Below are 18,352 nucleotides of genomic sequence, written 5' to 3' on the forward strand. Positions count from 1 at the left end.
AAAAATCAATCTATATTATAAAGATTTTTTCCATTGAAAGTAATAAACAACCAATTGAAAGATTCAAAGTGGATTTATTGAAAATTCATCTTTTCACCTTGAAAATCCGCCTCTTTTGTTTGAAAATACAACTATGTTGTTAAAAAAAAGTTTTTTTAGTTGAAAATTCCACTACTTGGTCGAAGGATTATCTTTCTCAGTTAAAAACGATTTTTTTATTGTCGTCAAATTTAAAATAAAAATTATTGATCTATTAACTATTATATTATTTTTTGAGAATTCATCTTTTTAACTTAAAAATTCAACTATTTTTTTTAGAATTTTAAATTTCTATATTTTTAAACTTAACTATTAGTTTGAAAATAAACATTTTTTAGTTAAAAATTCCACTACTTGGTTGAAAGTTCATCTTTCTCAATTAAAAATTATTTATTTTTTTGTTTTTGAAAATTTACAATAAAAATATTTATTGACATATGTATCAACTATTAAATTTTTTCTTGCGAATTCATATTTGGAGGCTTGTCTAATTTGTTTAAAAATTCAACTATTTGGTTAAAAATTTGACTGATTTATTGAAAATTAGTCTCTTTGTTTTGAAAGTTCAACTATTTAAGAAAAAAAATTTTGTTATAAACTAAACTATCTGTTTGAGAATGAACTTTTTTGTTGAAAATTCAACTTTTCTGATTGAAAAATTCAAGTATGTTCTACAAAATTCTTCTCTTTTCGTCTAAAAAATTGAAATATTTTGTTTTTGGTAAAAAGCCTAATTTTTTTTGTTTTTAAACCCGAACTGCTGATTGAAAATTAGTCTTTCTGGATTGAAATATCAACTGTTTGGTTGTAAATTTAATATCTTTTGACACGAAAGTTTAAAATCTTCAGAGTCATGATTCAGAATTTTTTTCCAATTCAAAGGGTGGCTGTTTTAATCGAAGATTTAAATTCCCGATTTTTTACCCGGTTTGCTAACATTCTTCAAGGTCAATGAAATTTCTAAAAATCAATCTATATTATAAAGATTTTTTCCATTGAAAGTAATAAACAACCAATTAAAAGATTCAAAGTGGAACTCTTGAATTCCTAACTTTTATCATTGAAGTTCAAAAGTTTTTTAAATAAAAAATTGTGTATTCAAGTGCTCAAAAATTTACGGGTACAAAATGGAAAGTACTAACACTTTTTAATTAAAGAATGTTAAATGAAATGAAATGAAAAGCAATGAACTTTAAAAAAATTGTATATTATATTATTTTAAGTAATTTTATAGACACTTTAAAAATAAAAAAATAATTTTTTTTTAACTTAACAGTTCTTTAATTATAGGTTAAATTATTTTAAATAGTTTAGGCATCCTTGAAAAGCTTTAAAATTTTATTTCAAAATCGTGAGAAATCTAGAAGTGGTTTTAAATTTTTCCAAATTCAAAATAATTTTTGAAATTTTTTTCGGAACTTTTAAATATAATATAAATAAATCGCGTTTATTCTATCACTTTTAAAAAATTCTGCAAATTAAAAAAAGTCCTTAAAATTTGAATTTATAAATAACAATAGAACAATTATAATTTAAAAAAAAAATGAGAGTAATTTTAAGAGATATTTAGAAGATTTGAAAAGATTCGAATTAAATTAAGAACTTCAAAACAATAAAAAAAAATTCTTATGATTCTTAGGAAAAGTGAAAATGAGTTTTCAACTGTTTTTAAAATTAAATTCTGTTTTTGGTTGAAAAGAAAAAAATTATTTTAAATTTATAAATAACAATAGAATACATATTATTTGTAAAAAAAATTAGAATAATTTTAGGATATATTTAGGAGATTTAAGAAATATTTATATTTTAAGGATTTTTTTTATATTGCAGGATTTTCCAAAAATTGTAGGAATTTGGGTTGAATATTAAACTATTTATTGAAACATTCATGTGAATTCAACTATATTCCATTTTTGATTAGGAATTTAATTTCTTTTAGTTGAAAAAGCATCTATTTAATTGAAAATTCAACGGTTTAGTTGAACCTTAGTATAATTTCGTGAAAATTAGTAAATTTTATGAAAAAGTATCCTTTTTGGTTGAAAAATCAACTCTTTCGTCGAAAATTCATTTTTTCCGGTTAAATTCAACTGTTTATCTTTTTTTTATGAAAATATTTTTTTGCTTGTAATAAGAACTTTAATTAATTTGAATTTATAAATGACAAGAGAACACAAATTATTTGTAACAAAATTAGTTATTTTATGAGACATTTAGAAGTTTTAAAAAGACTCGAATTAAAATTTGGAACTTGAAATGATTTAAAATACAGCCGAATTTAAAACAAAATGTAGATTATTGCAGATTTCAAACAAAAAATTTATAATTTTTTTCAGAATTGTGAAAGACTTCAAAACAATAAAAAAAATTTCTCAAAATTCTTTGGAGAATTTAGTTTTCATTTGGAAAAATAATTGTAACAGAAAGTTTAAGAAGATTTTAAGGATTTTTTATAATTTGCAGGATTTTTCAACAATCGTAGGAATTTTTGTTGAAAATTAAACCATTTATTGAAACATTAATGCAATTTGCAGAAAGATGTAACTATATTATTGAAAATTCATTTTTTGGTTGATAATTTTTTTTACTGAAAATTGAACTATATTCCATTTTTGATTGGGAAATGTAAGTTTTTCAGTTGAAAAATCATCTATTTGTTTGAAAAATTAGACCACTTTTTTAAAAAGTATCCTTTTGGTTGAAAAATCAACACTTTCGTTGAAAATTCGTCTTCTCTCGTTAAATTTAACTTTCTTTTTGTATGTGAATCTTTTTTTGTCTTTAGTAGAAACTTAAATTAATTTGAATCTATCAAAACAATAAAAAAAATTTCTCAAGATTCTTAGGGGGAAAAAAATTAGTTTTAATATTAAAAAATTATTGTAAAAAAAAGTTTAAGAAGATTTTAAGCATTTTTTTTTTTAATTTGCAGTATTTTCCAAAAGTTGCAGGAATTTTAGTTGAAACTTAAACTATTTATTGAAACATTTATGTACTTTGCAGAAAATGTAACTATATTGTTGAAAATTCGTTTTTTGGTTGATAATTAATGTTTTTCTGAAAATTCAACTATATTCCATTTTTGATTGGGAAATGTATCTTTTTTAGTTGAAAAATTATCTATTTCATTAAAAATTCAACGGTTTGGTTGAAAATTTATATAATTTCGTGAAAGTTAGAAAATTTTGTCAAAAAGTATCCTTTTTGGTTGAAAAATCAACTCTTTCAATGCAAATTTGTCTTCTCTGGTTAAATTCACAGAAAAAATTATTTGTAAAGAAAATTAGAGTAATTTTAAGAGATATTTAGAAGTTTTAACAAGATTCGAATTAAATGTAAAAGTTGATTTTTTATTTGAATGATTTTATTTATTTATTATTTTTTTGTTATTTTATATATTTTTTTATTTTATATTTTATTTTATTAATTTATTATTTATTTATTTTATTTGATGATTTTTTATTTTGAAAAATTATTGTAACAGAAAGTTTAAGAAGATTTTAAGGATTTTTTTTTAAATTTGCAGGATTTTCCAAAAATTGTAGGAATTTTTGTCGAAAATTAAACTATTTATTGATACATTAATGCACTTTGCAGAAAAAGTAACTATATTCTTGAACATTCGTTTTTTGGTTTATAATTTTTTTTCGTCTTCTCTGGTTAAATTCAACTGTGTTTTTTTTAATGAAAATCTGTTTCGGTTGAAATAAAAAAAAAATAATTTCAATTTACAAATAACAATAGAACACTTGTTATTTGTAAAAAAATTAGAGTAATTTTAAGAGATATTTAGGAAATTTTAAAAAGATTCGAATTAAATTTAGAACTTGAAATAATTTCAAATATCAGCCGAATTTGAAACAAAATATAGATTATTGCAGATTTCAAAGAAAACATTTAGAAGTTTTTTAAGAATTGTAAAAGACTTAAAAACAAGAAAAATTTTTTCCTAAGGTTCTTATGAAAAAAGTTTTCATTTTGAAAAATTATTGTAACAAAAAGTTTAAGAAGATTTTAAGGATTTTTTTTAATATGCAGGATTTTCCAAAAGTTGTAGAAAAAATTCGATTAATTTAAAAATATATTTAGTAGTTCTAAAAAAAATGTTAACAGACTTCGTTTAAATTACTTGCAATAATTTCAAGTTTTTAATTAATTTTGTATCTTTTCAAAACTTCTAGATATCTCTTAAAATTACTCATATTTTTTCTACAAATAATAATGGTTTAATTGTTATTTATACGGCAAAATTTAAGAATTTCACTTATAAATTAAACATTTTTTAAATAGAACAATTAAAATTGTAACGCTAAAATTTTAAAAGCTCTTCGAAATTCTAGAGATGCAAAGCTTTCTATGTAAAACAATTCAGATTCAAATTGCTTTCTTTTAAATATTTGGTTTTAATTCACTCGTCTTAAAAGAACAGTGAAATATTGCTTAATATTAAATACTTATTCTTTTTTTTAATTGCAAACTTTCGAATTAAAAGGTTTAAAAATTAAATAATTTAAAACTCAAACAATATTTTTAATTTAATAAAAAATTTTAATTTAATTAAAATGTATTCATTAAATTTAATATAAAAAATGATATAAAGACAGAGTTAAAACTTTGAATTAAAAATATTGTATTGATAAATCATGCAAATTTTTATTAAAAAATAAAATGAACGGAATAAATTATAATTATCAACTTTTGAACGGATCTATTTTCTATTATTTTCAATTTTAGAGTAACTTCGAAATAATATATTCATAATTAAAGGCTATTATTAAATTTAATTTTTAGTCTTAAATTTCAAAATTAAAATTTGTTTAATGAATGATAATTATAAATCAAATATTCAAAACTAAGCAAAAGAATAAACTTTGAAAAGTAAAATTTTAATTTTTCTGTTTGAAAAAATTTTAATTTACAAATAAAATTGTTGAATTTACTTAAAAAATTCGAGTTAACTAATTCGAGGTCTAAAAAGATTCAAAATAAATAAAAAAATTTGAATTATTTAAAATAATTTAAATGAAGTATCTACTTATGCCGAAACAATCTGGCTATTCGTACCGAAATTTCAGTGCAAATGCCTAAAGCCTAATTTAAAACAAAATATAGATTATTGCAGATTTCAAACAAAACATGTAGAAGCTTTTTAAGAATTATGAACGACTTCAAAAGAATCAAAAAAATTTTCTTAAGATTCCCAGGAAAATTTAAAATGACTTTTTATTTTCTAAAATTAATTTTAAGAGAATATTTAAAAAGGTTTAAAAAGATTTCTAAAATTGTCAAAAATGAAGCTAGAAGATTTCAGGAAACATTTGTATTTTGCAGAATTTTTTTTTAATTTTAGGAAGTATTCGAAGCATTTTAGAAACAGGTTACAAATTCCGAAAAAATAGAATAATGAATTTTTGTTAAGAACATTAATTTCCAACGAAAATAATGAATTTTCAACAAACAAAAAAATGAATTTTTAATAAAGCAGTTCAACCTTTGACAAAAATATTTTAATTACAAATAAATAGCAATTGAATTCATTAAAAAAAAATTCAACAAAAGTCCGACATCTGAAAAAATAGTTATTCTATGATTTTAAGAATCAAAATATTATGATTGATGTTATTTCAAGTTCAAAACATTATTTTTTATACAAAATGTTAAAATTCCCAACAAAAAACATGAATTTTAACCGTGTTTTTTGCAATTGAATTTTTTCTGATCATCGTTTCTTACCAATTTTTAAAAATTATTGCATTTTAATACATGACGGTTTATTTTTTTCGTGAAAACATTTTCTACAACTCTACTGTTTCCAATTTTTAAAATAACTATATAGTCATAAAATATAATAATTTGTTTAAAAAATGTTTTCTTAAAACAAAAATTGTTCTAACGATTTCAGCCATAGAAAATTTTACTTTCAAAATTGGAAACAGTATATTTGTAGAGAATGTTTTCCCGGAAAAAAGTAACCAACCTTTATTAAAATGCAATCATTTTTGAAAAATTGGTAAGAAGCATCGGGCAGAAAAAAAACAATTGTAAAAACATGATTAAAATTAATGGTTTGTTTGTGAATTTTAACATTTTGCATAAAAAATCATGTTTTTTATTTGAAATGACATCAGTCATAATATTTTGATTCTTAAAATCATAGAAAAACGATTTTTTTCAGATATCGGACTTTTGGCAGGAGATCTATCTTAATAGAGGATTCAATTATTTTGCTGCAAATTTTGTTTTTAAAAATCCAACTGCTCTTTATTTAAAACTAAAATTTTTTTATCAAATGTTGAACTGCTTTGTAAAAAAAGAATTCTCAACAAATTGCATAACTTTTCAACTAAATAGTTTGAACAATGGATGTAATGTTAGTAAAACTTTTATCGGATGAATTTTTAGTTTATAATTTTTTCCTTTGGAAAGTTTCGCAAATAAATAGTTGAATTTTAAGACTAAAAAAGATCAATTTTTATCCAAAAATGCAGTGGTTAAATTTTTAATTAAAAAAATCGAATTTTCTACAAAAAAATTTAGTTTTATACCAAATTGTTGAATTTTCAAGCTAAATAGACGAGTTTTTTTTACAAAAAAAGTTGAATTTTCAACAAAATAGTTCAGTTTTCTGTTCTAAAATAATCCACTTTTAACCAGAAAAAGAATGATTTTCCAACTAAAATTATAAATCTTTAAAGAAAAAAGAGAAATTCTAAGAAAGCGAGATTTAACTAACAAAAACATGTTTTCATCAAAATATTTGTATCCTCAACTAAAATAAAATTAATTTTAAACCCAAGAATGTGAATTTTAAAGAAAATAGTTAAATTTTCAGTTAAAAATATGAAGTTTCAACAACACAAACGAATTTTTAACTAAAATTTCGAATCTTCAACTATAAAAATGATCTTTTAAGAAAGTAGTACAAACTTTAAACAAGAATTTGAATTTTAGACCTAGCATATTATTTGAAAAATCATTATTTCGGCTGAAAATTTACCTATTTTGTTGAGAATTGATCTTTTTAAAATAAGTTTTAACGATCCCGGTTAAAAAATTGTTTTTGGTTGAAAATAAATTATTTTTAAAAATTGAAAACTAAACTAATCTAGTTGAATATTCTATCATTTAGTATTTGGTTGAAAATTTAACTTTTTTAGTTGTAAATTCAACTATTTCGTTAAAAATTAAACTCCTTTCTTAAAAAATTCCTATTTTATTAAAAAATCGTTTTTTATTTTTAGGTGGAAAATTAATTAATTTAAACGAAATTTTAACTATCCCAGTTATATTTTTTAGATCAAGATTAATTTTTTTAATTAAAAATCGCTTTGGTCAAAAAAAATTTTCTTTATTTGAAAATCTATCTCCAGTTGAAAATTGATATTTCGATTGAAAAATAAAGAAATTATTAATTATTTTTTCAGTATTATTTATTTATTCAGTTATTCGATAATATAAAGAATATCTTATAATATAATTCGTTAAGTTAAATAAAAGTCTCTTCCTGTTTCATTCAAAATATTTCCAAAACTAGACACAAACTTTTTTCTAAAAATTACTAAAAATTCTGGATTAAATAATTCCAATTTTAAAAAATGTTAAACAAATTTAAAATAAGTGCTCTGAAATTATATTTTTTATTAATCTAGACTTCCTTTGAAACGAACTATTTGAAATCTTGAATTTTATTACTTGAATTTAAGAACAGAATTTTCAAATTTTAAGACGTGAATCTGAAACAATTTGAATGATTTTAAATTTTAAGTTCTTATTGCACAGAAAGAGATAACTGCCTTCCATTTTGTATAATTTAAAATTCATGACATTAAACATTTTTCATATTTAAATTTATGACTTTAAAATTTCGTTTTAACTTTTTGAAAGAATTTAAAATAGAATATTTTAATTCTAATGCAATGGAAATTTAAAAAATTCGAGCTAAAGTACTGATTTATTTAAAAGTTAACATTTTGAAATTAGATTTCAAGTTATTTTGATAGAATTTCAATTTAAAACATTTTATTTCAATTTCTTTCAATTTGCGCTTCTTTTATGCTTGATTTTCAATTATTAATTCAATTTTTAAAGCTTAAAAATAAAAAAAAAAATTATTTTGACTGTCAATTTAAACTAATTTTATATATATTTGATGAAATAACAATTATTTTTAAACAAATTTTTAAATAATTTAAAAAATAAAAAATATTTAAATTCTTCAATTTTAGGACTTTCAAATTAAATTTCTCCATTTTTTAACGGTTCGTTTTCAATTATTTATGCTAAACCTTACATTATTTCACTTTAAAAAAATTAATTTTTAACCAAAAAAAAAACAAACAATTTTCAATAAAATAGCTAAATTTTCAATGAAAGTGATGAGTTTTTATTATTTTCTACTATAATGATGAATTTTTAACTGAAATAGATGAATTTTCTGCTAAAACTATGGAATATTAAAATGGGTTAGTTGAATTTTTAACCAAAAAGATACATTTGTTAATAAAATTACTAATATTTTATTGGAATACTTGAATTTTCAAAATATATGAATTTACAACGAATTAGTTAAATTTTTTTTACTAAAAAAGACAATTCTTCAGCCAATTAGTTGAATTTTGAACTAAAAAATATCAGTTTTCAGCCAAAAATGGATAAGTTATATTTTCATTAAAAAAACAATTAATTTTCAAACAAACTAATGAATTTCTACCTGAAATTATGAATCTTGTAGAAAAATTAATTTTGAATAAAAAAGATGAATTTTTAACTAAAATAATTAATATTTAACCCGAGTAGTTGAATTTTTCAACCAGGAAGATTAATTTCTACCAAAAAAATACGATTTTTCAACAATATGCATCAATTTTAAACTAAAAAAGATAAATTGTCAACAAAAAAATTAATATTAAAATTTTCAGTAAAAAAATGGAAACAAAAGAAAACTAATTTTTTAAATAGTTAAATTTTTAAACAAAGTGATGAATTTTTACTTGAATACTTGAATTTTAAACCAAAAAAATTATTTTCAGCCAAAAAAGACGATTTTTCAATAAAAAAAATATCATTTTTCAAACAAAAATTGAATTAAAATTTTCATTTAAAAAAAGTTATTTTAATCTAAAAAGATGAAACTTTAATTAAAATTATGGAATATTCCACTGGAATAATTACATTTTTAGTTAAAAAAAAATCCAACAAAATACATGTAGTTTCAACGACATACTTGAATTTCCAACTAAAAACGATCAATTTTTAACAAAAAGAATATTTAAATTTTAGTTAAAAATTTAATTTCAAACAGAAAGAAAACGAGTTTTCAACAAAATATTGAAATAAAGTAATATAATATAAAGCTACTTTTACAAATGAATATTCATTTTTATTGAATTTTATATTGTAATTAATCTAAATTAATCAAAAATATTACAATATTGTTAAATAATGAAATAATAAGTAATAAATCAAATGTTTCTATCTGACGAACATATTTTTATTTTATTATTCGTTTTATTAACAAACCGATTTATAATTGTTCCGATTCGGGAATTTATAATTCGGAAATTTTACTTGTATATACAATATTAATGATAGTGTTGAAATAAAAATTAAAAACTGTATTTTTTTTAAATTTGTAATTGAGCGATTACAAATTCAGAGAATTGATCAAATTTTGAAATAAAGAAGAATTTAATTAGAATTCAAATTCGACCATTAAAAAACGGAATGATTTAAATTTGGAAATGAAAAAATTCAGAATTTTAATATTCCTAAAAAAATGTTGAAATTTTATTTTTTTAAATTAATTAAATTAAAAACTGCTTCAATTAAAAAGTAATTTAAAGAAAAAAAAATACTTACGCTTGAAGGGAACATCTTCTGACAAGCAGCAAGAGAGTTGTTATAATCCCCAGTATCATAATTCCGAAGACAATGCCTATTATGAATGGGACGTTCATCTCTGCATCTATTTTAAAAAGCAGAAATATAATATATTTTATAGTAACTGCTATTTTTATTTTTTTATTTTAAATAAATGTTCTATTACCCAAATTTAATATTTTTATTAATATCTAAAATATTTCTAACTAGATAAAAAATTTTTTTTTAATATGAGTATATAATAATTATTTTTTTATCGAAAATTGTAAAGTGAAAAAATTATATTCCTGAAAGTTGCTAAATGTTAAGTAAAAATTTTGGACGGGGGCGTTTATATAATAAAAAAAATAAAGTAAAAACATGAAACTAAACTTAGAAAAAAAAATGAAACTAAATTTTAAAATAAACTCACTCGTTTTGACAAGAAATGTAGACGAATCAGCATAACCACCATTAGTGAAAGCCCTCATTCTGACATGGTACCAAGTTCCTGGTTTTAAAGGACCATTGCAATAAAGCTTCGAGTCTGTATTTTCAGATAATTCTTTGCAATCAATATCTGCTCCCAAAATATATTTCACTGCTTTTATATGACCGTAATCAACAACGTGAGTCGCTATTAGGAAAGTACAAAAAAATTTAGGAAAACATAAAGATTTAAAATTTATTATTTATTAACTTTTTCCGGCTTTTTTAAATAAAAATGCGACTTTTTTCAATTTATCTAGATCTATAGCATCTTATAAATTAATTTGATTAATTATTTTATATACATTAGTATTTTTAATTAATTATTCTCCACTGTAAGGATGTTTCCCCAAATTAGTTTAAATTTTAATCACAATGAAACTTTTAAAATTTATATTTGAAACTACAGAAAATTGTACTATTTTATTAATAATAATTTTTATTTAATTTTTACTTTATTAATAATTGAGAACATTAAAAATAGAATAATTTATCATTAAAGCTTTATACGCTGGAAATTTTTAATTAATAAGATTTAAAATTTAACAATTTGTAATTGGGCGAATCGATGTTCAAAATTTTAATTTATTTAAAAATTTTAAGCCTTAACAGCATTATAAGTCGAAATCGTTTAAAATTGATTATTTTCGAATTCTTTTTGGTTAAAAATTCAATTATTTATTTGGGAATTCAATTATTTTGTTGGTAATAGAACAATTTTTTGAAAATTTAACTCTTTTGTTGGAAACTTGCCTTTTTGAATATAAAAATGTCTGTTTTATGGTAGAAAAGTCATAATTTTTGGTTGAAAATTGATTTTCCTTGGTTTAAAATTGAAATTTTTGTTGTTTAAAATTTAACTGTCTTATAATAAATTCGTATTTGACATTAAAATACAATTATTTGGTTAAAAATTGATCTATTTTCTTCAAAATTCGTCTCTCTCAATTGAAAGTTCAACTATTTCGTAGTTTTTGGTTGAAAATTCTTATTTTTTCGCTTCAAACAAAATTTTGTGTTAAAAATATAACTAGCATCTAAAAAAAGCCTTATATCGCAAGTTAAACTATTTGGTTAAAAAATTAACTTTTTTCAGTTCAAAATTCAACTCTTTGATGAAAATGCTTTATTTTTCTTAAAAAATTGCTTATTTATGGTAGAAAAGTAATCTCTTTCGGTTGAAAATTCAACTATTTGGTTAAATCAAAAAAAATTCTTAGTCAAAAAGAAAGCAATTTTCAACCAGATTAAAATAATAAAAGAAAAAAATGTTCAACATAAAATGGATTCATTAAATTTTCATTAAAGAGAATTAATTTTCAATAAATAAAAAAACATATTTTTTCAACGAGAAATGCGAAAAGTTGACATTTCAGCAGAAAAATATTTAAAAAAAAAAAAAAATAGATCCAACCGGAAAAAAATAATTTTCAATCAAAAAATTGAATTTCCAACAAAAAAAAAATGTATTTTCTATCTATTAATACGAATTTTCAACAAAGTGTGCATAATTTTCCAATAAATATTTGAAACAATGGATGTGATCTTGGTCCAGTTCTTATTTGAATAATTTTTTTAAACATTTTTTCCGTTTTCTAAAAATGCTTAACTAAATAGTTGAATTTTTAACCTAAAACAAATCAGTTAATAAAAAAAATTTTTAATTTTTACCTGAGAGAATTAATTTTAAATATAAAAAAATAGAAATTTCTACAAAAAATTTTATTCTGTACCAAATAGATGAATTTTCTACTTAACAACGAAACTTATTTTCAAGACAAAAAGACGAATTTTCTAAAAAACAGTTGAATTTTCAACAAATTAATTTAATTTTGAACCAAATAATTAAATTTTTTAAATAAAAATGACAATAAATAAATAGGAATTTTGATAATTTGAAAAATGTTATGACCCTATTTTGACACTATTTTTTTATTTTCGTGACACTATTTACACTATTTTTTTATTATTATTTTAGCGTTAAATTCGATCCAAACCCTGCAATTAATAATTCTGAAATCGAGCTTACGATAAGGATCCCATTCTGGTTTCGTAGCTTGATAAGGAATCGAAAAATCCTTTAATTTTGATTCTTGCCAACAAGAGGCATTTGGCCATGATTCACTTTTTAAATCATGCCTAGTACTTGTTCCTTTATTATAACCCATTTGCGATACCATTATCGCATAATATTGAATGTTTCCATTAGTCACTGGAAAAATTGGCAACAAAATAGCAGCAGAAGTTGTCGTTCTTATCGCCTTTTGAGGATCTATTGTTATCATTTTTACATATTCCTGATCTGGCTGTACTGGAACTGAAAAATTATTTTATTATTTCAGTTTATTAATTGGGAGTCCAAAAAACATTTTCCTTTCGTGAAAAAAAACTTTTTATTTTCATAAAAAAAAATTATTTAGATATTTCGGGAGTCCGTTTCATGTAGGTCGGGGACGACTGAAAAATCACGAAAAATGAGATTCATGAATTGGAAAATTCCAGAAGAATATATGTCCCGAATATTTAATACAAGTTTCGAATAGAAAGATTCCCGAATTATGAAATGGACAAGTGAAAATCCTGAAAAATAAAATTCCCAAATAATAAATTTCTCGAATGCTTAATAGAATTTTTTAATATAAAAATTCCAGAATTATAAAAGGAACGACTGAAAAATTCCGAAAAATAAAATTCCCGAATAATAAAATTTGTGAATTGGAAAATTACCGAATAATGAATTTCCCGAATATATAATAATATTTTTGAATAATAAAATTCCCGAATTAAGAAAGAGACGACTGAAAATCCTAAAAAATAAAATTTCCAAATAACAAAATTTCCCGAATATATAATATCATTTCCAAATAATAAAATTCTCGAATTGAAAAATTGACGAATATTGAAATTCTCAAATAAACAAATTCCTTAATTGGAAAATGACCGAATAATAAATTTCCCGAATATGTAATACAATTTCCGAATAATAAAATTCCCGAATTATGAAAGGGAAGACTAAAAATCATGAAAAATAAAATTTCTCGAATATGTAATAAAATTTTCGAATAAAAAAATTGCCGAATTATGAAATGGAGGACTCAAAATCCTGAAAAATAAAATTCCCAAATAATAAATGTCTCGAATGTTTACTACAATTTTTTAATATAAAAATTCCAGAATTATAAAAGGGACGACTGAAAAGTTCCGAAAAATAAAATTCCCGAATAATAAAACTTCTGAATTGAAAAATTACCGAATAATAAATTTCCCGAATATGTAATAACATTTTCGAATAATAAAATTCCCGAATTAAGAAAGAGACGACTGAAGATCCTGAAAAATAAAATTCCCAAATAACAAAATTTCCCGAATATATAATATCATTACCAAATAATAAAATTCCCGAATTGTAAAAGGAACTACTGAAAAATCCCGAAAAATAAAATTCTCGAATAGAAAAATTTACGAATATTGAAATCCCCAAATAAATAAATTCCTGAATCGGAAAATGACTGAATAATGAATTTCCCGAATATGTAATACAATTTCCGAATAATAAAATTCCCGAATTATGAAAGGGAAGACTAAAAATCCTGAAAAATAAAATTTCCAAATAATAAATTTCCCAAATATGTAATAAAATTTTCGAATAAAAAAATTCCCGAATTATAAAAGGGACGACTGAAAAATTGCGAAAAATAAAATTCCCGAATAATAAAATTTCTGAATTGGAAAATGACCGAATAATGAATTTCCCGAATATGTAATAACATTTTTGGATAATAAAATTCCCGAATTAAGAAAGAGACGACTGAAAATCCTCAAAAATAAAATTTCCAAATAATAAATTTCTCGAATATGCAATAAAATTTTCAAAAAAAAAATTCTCGAATTATAAAATGGAAGACTCAAAATCCTGAAAAATAAAATTCTCAAATAATACAATTTCCGAATAATGAAATTCCGGACTGTAAAAGGGACTACTGAAAAATCTCGAGGAATGAAATTCCCGAATAGAAAAATTGACAAATATTGAAATTCCTGAATAATAAAATTCCTGAATTGGAAAATTAGCGAATGACGAATTTCTCAAATATGTAATAACATTTTCGATTAATAAAATTCCCGAAATATGAAAGGGACAAATAAAAATACTGAAAAATAAAATTCCCAAATAATAAGCTTCCTGAATATTTAATACAATTTTCTAATAGAAAAATTCCCGAATTAAGAAACGGACGACTGAAAATCGTAAAAAGTAAAATTCCCAAATAATTAATTTTCCGAATATGTAATACAATTTTCGAATAAAAAAATTCCCGAATTATAAAACGGAGGACTCAAAATCCTGAAAAATAAAATTCCCAAATAATACAATTTCCGAATAATAAGATTCCCAAATGGTAAAAGGGATTACTGAAAAATCCCGAAGAATAAAATTCCGGAATTGAAAAATTGACAAATATTGAAATTCCTGAATAATAAAATTTCTGAATTGGAAAATTAACGAATAATGAATTCCCCGACTATGTAATAACATTTTAAAATAATAAAATTCCCGAGTTATGAAAGGGATGACTAAAAATCATGAAAAATAAAATTCCAAAATAATAAATTTCCCGAATATGTGATAAAATTCTCGAATAATAAAATGTCCGAATAATAAAATTCCCGACTTGGAAAGTTCCTGCAAAATAAGATTTTCGAACAATTTATAATATTGCCGAATTGGAAAATTCTCGATCAAAAAATTCCTGGATTATAAAATTCCTAAAAAAATAAATTCCTGAATTAGAAAGTTCCCGAATAATAAGATTCTCCAGCAGCTCATAATGTTACCTAATTGAGAAATTCTCGATTATGTAATAATATTCCAAACTAGAAAATAACCGAATTTTAAAAGTAAATGTTTTTATGAATCTCATTTGTTTATTAAAAACATAAGATTCAGGCATTTTTATATTAAAGATTATTTTTCATGTTTAAAATTTCTAAAATTATTGTTTGAATTTCAAATTACAAGAATTAAAATAATATATTTCTGGATGCATTTTTTTTATTATTATTATTTTAAATTCAAGCTATAATTTTAGAAACTTTAAACATTACAAATATTTTTTTATGAAAATATTTTATTAGTGTATTATTAATGAATTAATAATATTCACAATAAAATTTAATTATTCAAATTCGAGAATTTTTAATTTTCTAGTTCGGATATTTTATAATTCGGCAATTTTCCAATTCGGTAATATTGTAATCTGCTCGGAAATTTTATTATTCAAGAATTTTTTAGTTCAGATATTTTATAATTCAGGAATATTACAAATCGGTAATATTAAGATCTGCTCGGAAATGTTATTATTCGAGAATTAGATTTTTTTATAAATAACAAATTTAATTTTAATATAATTTTAATTGTAATGCTTTAATTTTATAAATAAACATTTTTAAATCGGTAATATTAAAAACTGTTCGGAATTTTATTAATCGGGAATTTTTCAATTAGTAATATTACAATCTTCTCAGGAATTTTATTATTCGGAAAATTTATTATTCGGGAATTTTCCAATTCTTGAATTTCATTATTCATAAATTATCCAATTCGACAATTTTTCAGTCTCGGGAATTTAATTTTTTGGGATTTCTCAGTTGTCCCTCATTAAATTCCGGAAAAACAAAATTCCTGACACTGAAACATTCCCGATTTGGATAATATTCGAACTATGAAATTCATGAATTGGAGAATTCCCGAATAATGAAATTCCTGAGGAGATTGTAATATTACAATTAAAAATTTTTAAAAATTTTAATTATACAAAGAAAATTTTTTAAAAAATTTTTAATTACACAAAGAAAATTTTTAAAAAGTTTTTTAATTATATAAAGAAAATTTTTTTACAGTTTTTAATTATACAAAGAAAATTTCCAAATTGGAAAAATCCCAAATAATAAAACTAAAACATTCTCTAATAGGATAATTTCCGAATAATGAAATTCAGAAATTGAAAAATTCCCGAATAATAAAATTCCCTAATTAGGAAATTCCCGAATAATGCAAATTCCTGAGAAGATTGTAATATTACAATTAAAATTAAATTTTTTTTAATTATAAAAATAAAATTTCCAAATTGGAAAAATCCGAAATAATAAAATTCCCGAATATGAACAATTCAATTTTTTGTATAAAAAAATTCATTGCAATCTAATTTTAATTTTAATAATTAAATTATACAAACAAAAAATTTTAATTGTTTAAATTTAGTCATTTTCTAGTTCAAATATGTTATAATTCGGCGATTTTCTGACGGAAATTTTACTATTCGGGAATTTTCAAATTCGGTAATATTATAAACTGTTCGGAATTTTATTAATCGGGAATTTTCCAATTAGTAATATTACAGTCTTCTCAGGAATTTTATTATTCGTTAATTTCATTATTCGGAATTCATAATTCCTGAATGATAAAATTTTTCCAAATAATAAAATTCCCGAATATGAACAATTGAATTTTTTATAAATATAAAATTTAAATGTAATATAATTAAAATTATAATAATATAATTAATAATATAAATAAAAATTTAAATTGTTTAAATTTGGTAATTTTCTAGTTCAAATATGTTATAATTCGACGATTTTCTGACGGGTATTTTCAAATTCTGTAATATTATAAACTTTCCTTATTACGGAATTTCCCAATTTGGTAAGATTACAATCAGTTACGGAATTTTTTTTTAGGTCCGCAAATAAATTTATATTTTGTTTTTTCAATACAGATTTAATATTGAAAATTTTCTTCACCCATAAGAAATTTTAGTTATTTATTGAGCAATAAGCTCTACATGTTATGAAAAAAAAACAATTTTTAAAATTATTATCTTCTACAAAAATTTGTTTTGTTTTAATAAAATGTATGTTTTATTCGCCATTTAGCAGAAAAACACTTTTTTGGGGACAAAACAAGTTTTTAGCCTTTGATTGGTATTTTTAAAAATTTTAAACTAAGAAAAATTCATTTCAGACCCAAAATGGCCTCGTAAACCCCCTAAACTATCGTTTAAAAATAAAAGAAAATGTACACAAGAATATTTTTCATCAAACGGAAAAAATTTAGGGATTAAAGTTTTTCAAATTAAAAACTAAAATTTGTAATGGGCACTCTATTAATTATTTCACATTAATTTAACTCATGTTGGAATTTGTAATTAATTTAAGTAAAAAAATATAATTTATACTAACTTCCTGCAGGATATTCCACTTCAAACTGAATAGCAGATCCCAATTCGGTGGCGTTTTTTATTTTTGCAGTCACTATGAAAGTGTAACTGTAAGAAGGCCTAAGTTCTCCCAAGTCGTTGAGGATGTAAATATCATTTTTATTCACCTCGTTCGTTATTGTCATTATTTTTACGTAATTGTGGTCCTCAAAATTGAGCCTCTTCCCATAATAGGAAATGTTGAATAACTCGACCTGTCCATTCGAAGAACAAGGCAAACCCCATTGTAAAATTGTGTTTAAAACGTTCGGGTCGTTTTGATTTCTTTCCGTTTTGTAGGTGAAATTCGTCACCGCAGAAGGCACTGGAATTTAAGGATAATTATTTAAAAACATTTTTATTGAGTTCGAAGAGGAGCAATTTTTATTTTTTTTCTGAATTTAAAAATAAAGAATTTTTTATTTAAAAAATTTTTATTAATATTTTGATTGCATAGAAAGAGGGCCACAATTCGGGGACATTGAAAAAATACGAATTGAAAGATTGAAGGTTATTAAATTTATTTTGAATTAAAACAAGGAAATTTTTTATATTTTTATTTCATTTGAAAAGGGGAATGTCGCTTTTTAAATTTAGTTAGAATTTGAAATGGAGATTTTTTAAAAATATTTTTATTCAGTTGGGAGGGAATTTTGGTATTTATTTTTTTTTTTTAATTTGAAATGGAAAATTTTTATTTCAAACAATTT

The 18,352-nt window shown here is 21.7% G+C and overlaps 1 protein-coding gene across 3 annotated transcripts in view; it reads right to left on the minus strand.

The window, feature by feature from the left end:
- LOC117172329 (tyrosine-protein phosphatase 10D) overlaps positions 1 to 18,352 on the minus strand; it is a 77,043-nt gene that overhangs the window by 23,013 nt on the left and 35,678 nt on the right. For all 3 annotated transcript variants that reach the window (XM_033360123.1, XM_033360122.1, XM_033360121.1), the window contains exons 8-11: positions 17,626 to 17,967; positions 12,416 to 12,703; positions 10,331 to 10,534; positions 9,898 to 10,003 (exon numbers count right to left, since the gene is read on the minus strand). In XM_033360123.1, the coding sequence (XP_033216014.1) occupies positions 9,898 to 10,003; positions 10,331 to 10,534; positions 12,416 to 12,703; positions 17,626 to 17,967 (940 nt within the window). The remainder of the gene's footprint in view (positions 1 to 9,897; positions 10,004 to 10,330; positions 10,535 to 12,415; positions 12,704 to 17,625; positions 17,968 to 18,352) is intronic.

This window comes from Belonocnema kinseyi, chromosome 5, assembly GCF_010883055.1.
Source record: "Belonocnema kinseyi isolate 2016_QV_RU_SX_M_011 chromosome 5, B_treatae_v1, whole genome shotgun sequence".
Lineage (NCBI taxonomy): Eukaryota > Metazoa > Arthropoda > Insecta > Hymenoptera > Cynipidae > Belonocnema > Belonocnema kinseyi.